The sequence below is a fragment of the Odocoileus virginianus genome, chromosome 16 (genome assembly GCF_023699985.2).
Source record: "Odocoileus virginianus isolate 20LAN1187 ecotype Illinois chromosome 16, Ovbor_1.2, whole genome shotgun sequence".
Classification (NCBI taxonomy): Eukaryota; Metazoa; Chordata; class Mammalia; order Artiodactyla; family Cervidae; genus Odocoileus; species Odocoileus virginianus.
Window position 1 is genome coordinate 44,522,835 of NC_069689.1, and position 12,106 is coordinate 44,534,940.

General features: G+C 41.1%; 1 protein-coding gene across 5 annotated transcripts in view; it reads right to left on the reverse strand.

Annotated features, from left to right (window-relative positions):
- Positions 1–723: 723 nt before the first annotated feature.
- LRRC28 (leucine rich repeat containing 28) overlaps positions 724–12,106 on the reverse strand; it is a 245,486-nt gene continuing 234,103 nt past the window's right edge. For all 5 annotated transcript variants that reach the window (XR_011491874.1, XR_011491875.1, XM_070478172.1 and 2 more), the window contains one exon: positions 724–1,019. Coding sequence is in view for 3 of the 5 variants with exons in the window: in XM_070478172.1 (XP_070334273.1) it covers positions 947–1,019 (73 nt within the window). In the remaining 2 variants the exon portion in view is untranslated. The remainder of the gene's footprint in view (positions 1,020–12,106) is intronic.

Here is a 12,106-nt window from a genome sequence, read left to right on the forward strand (position 1 = left end):
CATATGTAACAAAGATATTTCAAAGTCAGTGTAAGAATCCATCTAACAAGAAACACCAGAGGTCATATTTTGATGTGTTCTCTCCCTTTCTCAATAGCCAGAAAATGCTTAAATCCAGAAAGAAAAGAATCAGATTCTTTTAAAGCCTCAAATATTTCTCAAACTCTTCTCAAATTAAAAAAAAAAATCTTATCAGGGAATAAAAAATTCAAAAATTATTTTTTGTAGTCTTTCAAAAGTGTCTATTTCATTTATAGCCTAGTTTTATTTTTAAAACCCTCACAAAATAGGTTGCAAAACTTTATAAACAAGGTTGTAACTTTCTAAAGGGTGTGTGCTAGGACCCTTGTGAAGCCCCTACTAGAGTCCAGCTTGGAGCCAACTCAGGCACCCTCTCTGGCCTCCCCTGCACCCCCAACCCTTACCCCCACCCCTCTGCCAACAGTTCAATACTATTGAGGTCATAGGGTTGGCTGAAATTTGTTAAAAACATGGAGAGTAACCTCTGGGGAATAAATCACTGGGGGAAGAAAGAGAGAAGAGAAGATTACAAGTACCATTGAAGGTATATATGTTCAAAAGTTAATTTGGTTATATTATCAAATTATAGTTCTTCAGAGAGCTGAAACTTGCTCTAAATTAGATTTGGGGAGGCATATCAAAACTAAATCATCTGCATATGAGACACACTCACATAAAAAGAAAAACACAGATGACCAAGGGTTCTTAAGTCGGGGGAGGCTATATTCCAACTTTGGGGAAGGGTGAAGGCATTTCAGTTCTGACGCTTGATCGTGCCGTTCCAGAGTCCTTCAGTCTCCGAGTGTGGCAGGACGCAAGGGCTGCTGGGCCTGGCTGGACTCTCCACCCCTCTGCCGCACAGTGTGTGGTATGCGGGCAACTGCAGTGTCAAGCTGGCACCGCTCCTGAGGCTCTTGAGTGTTTATCAACTCAGTAGGTCAAAAGTCTGCAGACACTGGGTGGAGCAGCAGTAAGCCACAAAACTCACAGTTGTCCTCCTGGGGAAAGAGGGAGATGAACACCGTGAGTTAAGAGGAAAGCTTCAGGATTCCTTCCGTTAGAGACAGTCTTTTTCTTGGTTAAAATAAAGAATTAGGTATGGTCAACAGAACACAAAACAGAAATGTAAATTCCTTTTAAAACTGAGCACTGGAATGAGGTGAGGTATGCTTGTGCTCATTTTATGAGCAGCTTTCAGACAACACCTCTATGTCAGCTGGAGCGGGTTGACTTGCCAACCTCCAGGGGATCTTCCCAAACCAGGGGTCAAATCTGAGTCTCTTATGTGTCCTGCAGTGGCAGGCAGGTTCTTCACCAGTAGTGCCACCTGGGAAGCCCCCTATGTTAGCAGCCTAGGAAAAATTAGCTTTTTCCATGTTATGGCCTGAATTCTGCTTACAAGACCCAGTGTAATGAGAGAATTTGAAATACATTATAAAAATCATGTAATTGAAAATGTCACCAACTAGAAAATACACACACACACACACACACACACACACACACACACACACCAAAGAGTTTAAAAAACACAATTTTAAGGGATTTATCCTACAAATGTATTCCCATAGATTGCTTATAGAGGTAATTTCAGAATCTGAATCCCGGAGTTTGAGGGTCTTTTCCCACAAAGCAGAAGAATTCTGTCTCAAACTCCACTTGGCATCTTCCTGCAGTGAGTTGTGAGCCAGTCTGGGCAGCTCCAGTGGCTGGATGCCTTGTTTTCCCACCAGAAGTGCTATCCTCTGGTGAGGAGAGAATAGTCTACTGTTAATTACACAGGATTCCCTGTGCTGTTTTCTCTTTTCCCCACTCCTCAACCCAGTCTTTGCCTTTCTCTGTGGTGGCACTAGTGGTAAACAACCCACCTACCAATGCAGGAGATATAAGAGATGTGGGTTCAATCCCTGGGTCAAGAAGATCCCCTGGAGGAGGGCATGGCAACCCACTACAGTATTTTTGCCTGGAGAACCCCATGGACAGAGAAGCCTGGTGGGTTACAGTGCATAAGAACTGCACAGAGTTGGACACGACTGAAGTGACTTAGCACACACGCATGTGGTCCAAGAAGGGGACCTCTACAGACCCTACCTCCCAAACTGCCTGATGGATGGTTTCTGGATGAAGTAGGACAGTAGGAGGCACAGCCACAGGGTAAAGGGCAGGAAGAGAGAAAAGCCGAAATGTTTTTTCTTCTTTTTAAGAAAAAGTTGAGTTAATACAGTTATAGGTACACACAAACAGAATAAAATTCATCCATTTTAAGTGTACAGTTAAATCAGTTTTGAAATATGTACAAGTATTTAACATCACAATCAACACATAAAATATTTCTCATCTCTCTAAATGTTCCTTGTGTCCACTTGCAGCAAAGCACCATCCCCCTAGCCCCCTACCAAGTCTCTGGCAACCACTGATAAACCGTTTTGTTTCTCAATGGGCTTTAATTTTCTCTGGGTCACCACAATTCTCCAAAAGAAGCTTTGCCATTGTATCATCTTGGATGATCAAAGATCTCAAGGCAAGAGCTAGACCTACTTCTATGGGTTCTCCTGTCTTAGATTTTTGTACTAATCCTGGATTCCCTAACCAGCTAGGTTTGGCTGATATGAGGATATAGCTCCCCTGGATGGACCTTCCTATATGGCTTTAGTTCTCACTGGGCTCCAGTCACAATTTTCAGCACCCAACCAGGCAGCTGACAACTTTGCTCTAGCCTTCACGTCCTGCTTGCACGGAGTCTCACTTCCTGCCAGCAGAAGTGAAAGCTCAGGGCCTTCTTGGGTCTTCTCTGAACATGCCCACATTCTTAGGCATGCACACGACCTTACATACTCCCAGAGATATGTCAGTGCTTTTTGAAGCCCCTGCAGAAACCTCATTCTCCTATCTTCTTTTTCAGCCTTCAGTTCAGTTCAGTTGCTCAGTTGTGTCCAACTCTTCCAACTCTTTGTGACCCCAAGGACTGCAGCACGCCAGGCTTCCCTGTTTATCACCAACTCCCAGAGCTTGCTCAAACTCATGTCCATTGAGTTGATGATGCCATCCAACCAACTCATCCTCTGTCACCCTCTTCGTCTCCTGCCTTCAGTCTTTCCTACCATCAGGGTCTTTTTCCAATGAGTCAGTTCTTCACATCAGGTGGCAAAAGCACTGAGCTTCAGCTTTGGCATCAGTCCTTCCAATGAATATTCAGGACTAATTTCCTTTAGGATTGGTTTGATCTCCTTGCAGTCCAAGGGACTCTCAACAGTCTTCTCCAACACTGCAGTTCAAAAGCATCAATTCTTTAGTGTTCAGCTTTCTTCATGGTCCAACTCATCCATACATGATTACTGAAAAACTATAGCTTTGACTATAAGGACCCTTGTCGGAAAAGTAATATCTCTACTTTTTAATATGCTGTCTAGATTGGTCATAGCTTTTCTTCCAAGGAGTAAGCGTAGTCTAATTTCACGGCTGCAGTAACCATCTGCAGTGATTTTGGAGCCCAAGAAAATAAAGTCTGTCACTGTTTCCATTGTTTACCCACCTATTTGCCATGAAGAAATGTTGAGTTTTAAGCCAGCTTTTTCACTCTCCTCTTTGGAACCAGTCTGTTGTTCCATGTCTGGTTCTAACTGTTGCTTCTTGACCTGCGTACAGATTTGAGGGCAGTGCTTTAACAGCATCATCTTTTAGGACCTGAAATTGCTCAGCTGGAAATTCTATCACCTCCACTAGCTTTGTTCATAGTGATGCTTCCTAAGGCCCACTTGACTTCACATTCCAGGAAGACTAGCTCTAGGTGAGGAATCACACCATGGTGGGTATATAGGTCATTAAGATCTTTTTTGAATAGTTCTTCTGTATATTCTTGCCACCTCTTCTTAATATTTTCTGCTTCTGTTAGGTCCGTACTGTTTCTGTTCTTTATTGTACCCATCTTTGCATGAAACGTTTCCTTGGTATCTCTAATCTTCTTGAAGAGATCTCAGGTCTTTCCCATTCTATTGCTTTCCTCCATTTCTTTGCATTGATCAGAGAGGAAGGCTTTCTTATCTCTCCTTGCTATTCTTTGGAACTCTGCATTCAGATGGATAAATTCTTCCTTTTCTCCTTTGCCTTTCACTTTACTTCATTTGTCAGCTGTTTGTAAGGCCTCCTCAGACAACCATTTTGCCTTTTTGCATTTCCTTTTCTTGGGGAGTTTTGATCACCGCCTCCTGTACAATGTGAACCTCTGTCTACAGTTCTTCAGGTACTCTGTGTATCAGATCTAATCCCTTGAATCTATTTGTCACTTCCCCTGTGTAATTATAAGGGATTTGATTTAGGTCACACTTGGATGGTCTAGTGGTTTTCCCCACTTTCTTCAATTTAAGTCTGAATTTTGCAGTAAGGAGTTCATGGTCTGAGCCACAGTCAGCTGCCAGTCTTGTTTTTGCTGACTTTATAGAGCTGCTCCATCTTCGGCTGCTTAGTCTACTATTTGGCCCAATAGTTATCCACTGCCTCAGACATCTGTGAAGTTAAGCAACTGCTTGTAATTGTTTTGACAATTTTTTGACAAATACCCTCCGGGAAGAGGTTTTCTGTACTGGTGAGCTCTGACTGAAGAAACAGAAGACAGGCTTGCAAGCAGGGTTTCTTACTGAACCCCCCTTTGAAGGTGCTCCTACTTCCTTCCACACTTTTCCAACTGCTGCCAGCTTGCTAGTTTTAACTGTGATTGCAGATCCTCAGTTTTCAAGGTTAAGACTAGAGGATGGGACTTTAAGTTAAAATATCACAAAGATCTCTGTTCTTTCTGAGATCCAGCCACTTTTCTTGAATAAGTGCACTCCAGATTGCTGTAAGATTTTTTGATTTCCAGAGTTCTGAAAAATTCAATTCTGACAACTTTTGCCAGTTTTTTCCCCTGCTTTTATGGTATGGTTGACTATTTCCCCTCACTCTATCTCTACCTCTCTGACCAGAGCTTTTATTGGGCAGGTCTCTCATGACGGCTCTAGTTCTCAACAGCCTCCAGATCTTCCTTTGTTCTTTAAGCCAAAAGATTAAGAATAGTAAACCTTCCTACTACTGTAAGTTCCTAGGTACTTTCTCATCCCTGTGGGTGCTCTGAATCCTGCCTGAACTCCTATAAATAGTCCCTCACTATTAATTCCTCTTCAACATTCCAGCTTATGTGTGTTTTCCAGCCAGTACTGTGACTTGATTTAGTGTGTGTTAGAGGGAGTGGCCTACCCAGATAATTACAATGGTGTGACCACTCACCTAGAGCCAGACATCCTGGAATGTGAAGTCAAATGCGCCTTAGAAAGCATCACTATGAACAAAGCTAGTGGAGGCGATGGAATTCCAGTTGAGCTATTTCAAATCCTAAAAGATGATGCTGTGAAAGTGCTGCACTCAATATGCCAGCAAATTTGGAAAACTCAGCAGTGACCACAGGACTGGAAAAGGTCAGTTTTCATTCCAATCCCTAAGAAAGGCAATCCTAAAGAATGCTCAAACTACCGCACAATTGCACTCATCTCACACGCTAGTAAGGTAATGCTCAAAATTCTCCAAGCCAGGCTTCAGCAATACGTGAACCGTGAACTTCCAGATGTTCAAGCTGGTTTTAGAAAAGGCAGAGGAACCAGAGATCAAATTGCCAATATCTGCTGGATCATCGAAAAAGCAAGAGAGTTCCAGAAAAACATCTACTTCTGCTTTACTGACTTCGCCAAAGCCTTCGACTGTGTGGATCACAATAAACTGTGGAAAATTCTGAAGGAGATGGGAATACCAGACCACCTGACCTGCCTCTTGGGAAACCCGTATGCAGGTCAGGAAGCAACAGTTAGAACTGGATATGAAACAACAGACTGGTTCCAAATAGGAAAAGGAGTACGTCAAGGCTGTATATTGTCACCCTGCTTATTTAACTTATATGCAGAGTACATCATGAGAAACGCTGGGTTGGAAGAAGCACAGGCTGGAATCAAGATTGCCAGGAGAAATACCAATAACCTCAGATATGCAGATAACACCACCCTTATGGCAGAAAGTGACGAGGAACTAAAAAGCCTCTTGATGAAAGTGAAAGAGGAGAGTGAATAAGTTGGCTTAAAGCTCAACATTCAGAAAACTAAGATCATGGCATCTGGTTCCATCACCTCATGGGAAATAGATGGGGAGACAGTGGAAACAGTATCAGACTTTATTTTTTGGGCTCCAAAATTACTGCTAGATGGTGACTGCAGCCATGAAATTAAAAGACGCTTACTCCTTGGAAGGAAAGTTATGACCAACCTAGGTAGCATATTAAAAAGCAGAGACATTACTTTGCCAACAAAGGTCCGTCTGGTCAAGGCTATGGTTTTTCCAGTGGTCATGTATGGATGTGAGAGTTGGACTGTGAAGAAAGCTGAGCGCCAAAAAATTGATGCTTTTGAACTATGGTGTTGGAGAAGACTCTTGAGAGTCCCTTGCACTGCAAGGAGATCCAACCAGCCCATCCTGAAGGAGATAAGTCCTGGGTGTTCATTGGAAGGACTGATGCTGAAGCTGAAACTCCAATACTTTGGCCACCTCATGCGAAGAGTTGACTTGTTGGAAAAGACTCTGATGCTGGGAGGGATTGGGGGCAGGAGGAGAAGGGGATGACAGAGGATGAGATGGCTGGATGGCATCACCGACTCGACGAGCATGAGTTTGAGTAAGCTCCGGGAGCTGGTGATGGACAGGGAGGCCTGGCGTGCTGCGATTCATGGGGTCGCAAAGAGTCGGACACGACTGAGTGACTGAACTGAACTGAGAGGGAGTGGCCTAAGGAAAAAGTCCATCAGAGTGGGATTCTGGGGTTGGGTTGGTGAGGACATGAATGACCTTCTTGCTAGGGAAACAACGGGACATCACTGATCACTTGAAGCTGTGGTGTCACGATGACTTGAATGGTCACTCAGACTGCCAGTGGAGGATAAGGTGCTGGGAGATCAAGTGCAGTGGTATTTGATTGCTGTGGCATTATGATGAATTCAAAGACTGTGGAGGGAGACGGAGTCTTCTAACTGCTAAAACGATGCCCCCAAATCCCAAGCCCCCTCAAAAAAAAAAAAAAAAAAGATAAACTTAGTGACAAACTCTCAATTCAAGGCATAGGTAGAGAATCAGAAAGTTTCTATGGTGGCCTTAGAGGAATTCTTAGTTTATGAAGCTGTGGGAGCGACATGCCTGAGGTCTGTATGTACAAGCTGTAGAACCACATGCCAGCTAAAGGTATATTTATGCTAAGTCTCTTAAGCTAAGGTAAAGGTTCTGCTGGGAAAGGGTGAGGACTTGAGATGGAAACCTTTGTGTAGACAGGAGGATTAGAACCTTAAACTTCTAATATCTCTAAACTTTTCTTCACATTAGAAACAGCCTTTCTTGCCTTCTAAGAAAACAAGCATTCACTTGAATAAAAAGATTTCACTGACTTCATCTGGCGTGGTTACCTAAAAAGGAAATTTCTCTTCTTTAGGACCCACACAACAATACTCCCTGCCTCTAGGGCCATAGAGAAAGTAAAATCCCAGCATGATTACTCCCTGCCTCTAGGGCGATAGAGAAAGTAAAATCCCAGCATGATTCAGAGTTAATTGCTCCTGGGAGAGATTACACACATGAAGGAATTTTGCCAAATTTTATTTGCAGGAATTTGGAGAGCAATGGAGACTAAGTACATTAGCCAATGAGAATAAGTCTAAGACTGGATCAGGCCAAGAAGGGTTGTTTCACATAGGCCTTAGGATTTAATGTGTTTGTCTGAGTACCTATAATGGTTAATAGAAGTCTTGACCCAGTCAGTGAGAACGAGATGCTGGAACTTCCACTGTATAATCCAGAGGAAGAAGAACAAAGGCTTACAGAAATGGGGATGTTGTAGTGGATCCAATGAGGTGTAATCTGCTCAGTCACTACCTGGAAATCTCTGAGAGGGTCAGGAAAGCAGTCCCTTCACTGAAACATTAAGATATATACTGGTGAGGGGAGATCAAATTGGAAATAGCAAACACACCTGATACTTAATACAACTCATGCCTACTAGAGGTGAGAGAGAAGGCCTGCAAAAGTTCAGGTATCTGCCACATTGGTAAAGTTTCAAATGGAAAGAAGAGTTACATCCAGAACTGCTCACTATGAAGAAACAGATACATACTCATGGGTTCCTTTGGATTTTGGAGGCAAAATACATTTTGGTGGGAGCTATTGGTTGTACCAAGATGGAATAGCCCCATTGCTCCCAGGTCCTTTCTCTTATAATTAAAATAACACAACAAGCAATCATTGGAAGACTCTGAAAGACAGAATGAAGACAGAGAGCCTAAGACCCTAGGGCTTAAGAAGCAACACAGCAATGGTAAATCCCCTAGGCTTCCTTATTGCCTCCCATATACCTCAGATAGGACTCTGTAGACGCTTCCAACCTAGAACCACCAACAAGCAGAAGCAAAAACAAAACAAAAAAACCAAATCCCCCAAACCTCCAAGAGAAGCCTGTTCTCCCTACCCAGAAGACTGGGACAGAGAAATCCATCCATTTCTATAGAAAGAAAGTAATTAGTTGCTTAGGGCTGGGCATCAGGAAATAGAGAGGTGATAGCTAAAGAGTAGAAGGTGTCTTTTAGGGTGAGAAAAATGTTCCAAGATTGTCTGTGGTATTGACTGAACATATCTGTGACTATAGTAAAAACTGCTGAATTGTATACTTTAAGTGGATGAATTGCATGATATGTAAACTATCTCAGTAAAGCTGTTAAAAAATAATAGCACTGAAAGGAGAAATAGATAAATTCACAATAAGAGTGGGAACTTCAACAGTTTTATTCTCAGCAACCGAACTACTAGCCTCTCAGCACAGGTACAGTAGAACTGAACAACTCAATGAACCAAAGAATCTAACTAACATATACAAAACACTCCACCCAACAGTAACAAAACACATGCCCTTTTTCTCCCAGAAGCCCATGTGACATTCACCAGGAAAGACTATATTCTGATTCTGTGCTGAAGAACAAACCTCGCAAATTTGAAAGAACTGAAATTATATACAGAGAATATATCTGGTTTCATCTCTGACATAAAAGAGCCTAGAAGTTCTCATTCCTGTTCTTATAACAAGAACAAGCTGAACAAACTGAAAATCAACAATTTTTCACTATTTACCAGAGAACTGAGATCATAGGGCAAACTGCAACTTCAAAATCTGGCAAGACAGGTAGCTCCAGAGGGTCACAGCTGAGATTTGCTTACCTGGATAGAAGATACTAAAATTGCAGGGAGGCTAAGTGTGGAAAAGCTTGAGAGTGAGATACTCCTGGGGCTGCAACATTAGGGTGACCAGGACACAGGACCCTTATAAGGTGTCATGGTGAAAATCCAAAAAAGATCCCTTTGCTTCTCATTCAGGAAGAGGGAAAAGAGTAGTCACTATGTAACATGTCCAGAGCATCTTCCATACAAAGGACTGCTCTCCAGAGGAAAGAGCTTACTAACACCTTACCCCAGCTAGGGAAGGACATTCTTCCCACCCAAGCCTGCTTTGGCCTGTCCATTCCACCTAAGTGGGGAAAGCAAGCTATGCAAGACAAGAAAAATTCATGAAGGTAACAGCCTAGAGATATAGGCCCACTAAAATAATGAGACGTCATAAAATTGAGAACACTTCCCTCCCTCATTAATCACCAGAGTAAATGGCCTGCAGCATAAGGACAGTGGAGTATAGATCAAATTAATACCAAAAACTAACAATGAAAGGTTAGAAACAGAAATTAAAGAAACAATCCCATTTACCACTGAATCAAAAAGAATAAAATACCTAGGAATAAACGTACCTAAGGAGGCAAAAGACCTGTACTCTGAAGACTATAAGACACTGAGGAAAGAAACTGAGGATGATACAAACAAATGGAAAGATATATCATGTTGTTTACTGGAAGAATAAATGTTGTCAAAATGAGTATTCTAACCAAAGCAATCTATAGATGCAATGCAAGCACTATCAAATTTCATAGAACTAGAACAAAAAATTTATATGGAAACTAAAAGGACTCTGAATAGCCAAAGTGATACTAAGAAAGAAAAATGGAGCTGGAGGCATCAGGCTCCTTGAATTAGGATTATACTACAAAACTACAGTTATCAAAACATTATGGTACTGGCACAAAAACATAAATATAGATCAAAGGAATAGGATAGAAAATCCAGAAATAAATTATGAACCTATAGTCACTCTATGACAGGAGCTAAGAATATACCACAAGTGGTACTTGTAAAAGTGAACAGCTACATGTAAAAGAATGAACTTAGAACATTCTCTATCACCATATACTAAAATAAACTCAAAATGGATTAAAGACCTAAATATAAGGCTGGACACTACAAAACTCTTAGAAGAAAATATAGGCAGAACATTCTTTGATATAAATCACAGCAGTATCTTTTTGCATCCACCTCCTAAGAGGAGCCATGCATTTTGGGAAAATGCCCTGGAGGGGGAAATGGCAATCCACTACAGTATTCTTGCCTGGAAAATTCCATGGACAGAGGAGCCTGGCAGGTTACAATGTATGGGGTCACACAGAGTCAGTCATGATTGAGTGACTGAGCATGCATGCACACTTAAGAGTAATGAAAATAAAACCAAAAGTAAAAAAATGAGACTTAATTAAACTTAAAGGCTTTTTCACAGCAAAGAAAATCATAAACAAAATGAAAAGACAACCCACTGAATGGGAGAAAAGATTTGAAAACAAAACAAGTGACAAGGGATTAATTTCCCAATATGGAAACAGCTCATGCAGCTCTAAATCAAAAAAACAAACAACCCAATCAAAAAATGGGCAGAAGATCTAAATCAACATTTCTTCAAAGAAGATATATCCAGATGGCCAAAAAGCACAGGAAAAGATTCTCAACAGGGCTAATTATTGTTGTTATTTAGCTGTTAGGTCATGGCCAACTCTTTTGGACCCCATGAACTGTAGGCTCCTCTGTCTGTGGGATTTTCCAGGCAAGCATACTGCAGTGGGTTGCCATTTCTTTCACCAGGGGATATTCCTGACTCAGGGATTGAATCCACATCTCCTGCATTGGCAGGTGAATTCTTTACCACTGAGCCACCAGGGAAGCCCTGCTAATTATTAGAGAAATGCAAATCAAAACTACAGTGAAGTATCAACTCACATTTGTCAAAATAGTCATCATCAAAAAATCTATAAACAATAAATGCTAGAGAGAATGTGGAGAAAGCAGAACCCTCCTCACTCTTAGTGGAAATATAAACTGGTGCAATCAATATGGAGAACAGCATAGAGGTTCCTTAAAAAACTAAAAATAGAACTACCATATAATCTAGCAATCTCGCTCCTGGGCATATATCTGGAGAAAACCATAGTTGGAAAAGACACAAGAATCTCAATGTTCACTGCATCACTATTTACAATAGCCAAGAGATGGAAGCAAACCTAAAAGTCCATCAACAGAGGAATGGAGAAAGATCTAGTATATATACAATGAAGTATTACTCAGCTATTAAAAAAGAATGGAATAATGCCATTTACAGCAACATGGATGGACACAGAGATCATCATACTTAGTGAAGTATATCAAAGACAAATATCATATAATAACACTCATATGTGGAATATAAAAAAGTGATACAAATTAACTTGTTTACAAAACAGAAACAGACTCACAGATGTCAAAAACAAACATGGTTACCAAAGGGGAAATGTGGGAGGGATAAATTAGGAGTTTGAGAGTAACAAATAAACACTACTATATATAAAATAGATAATCAACAAGGATCTATTATATAGCACAGAGAACCATACTCAATATAGTAACCTATATGGGAAAAGAATCTGAAAAAGAATGGATATACATATACATATAAATGAATTAGTCTGTTTTACACTTGAAGCTAATACAATATCATAAATCAACTATATTACATATAAAATAAATAAAAATTTAAAAATAAAACAAAATAAATAAAATCTCAGCACTACTAAACCTTGGGCTCATCTTACATGGCCTGCAGGGGGTGCAGTGGGTGGTCCTGAGGGTGCTG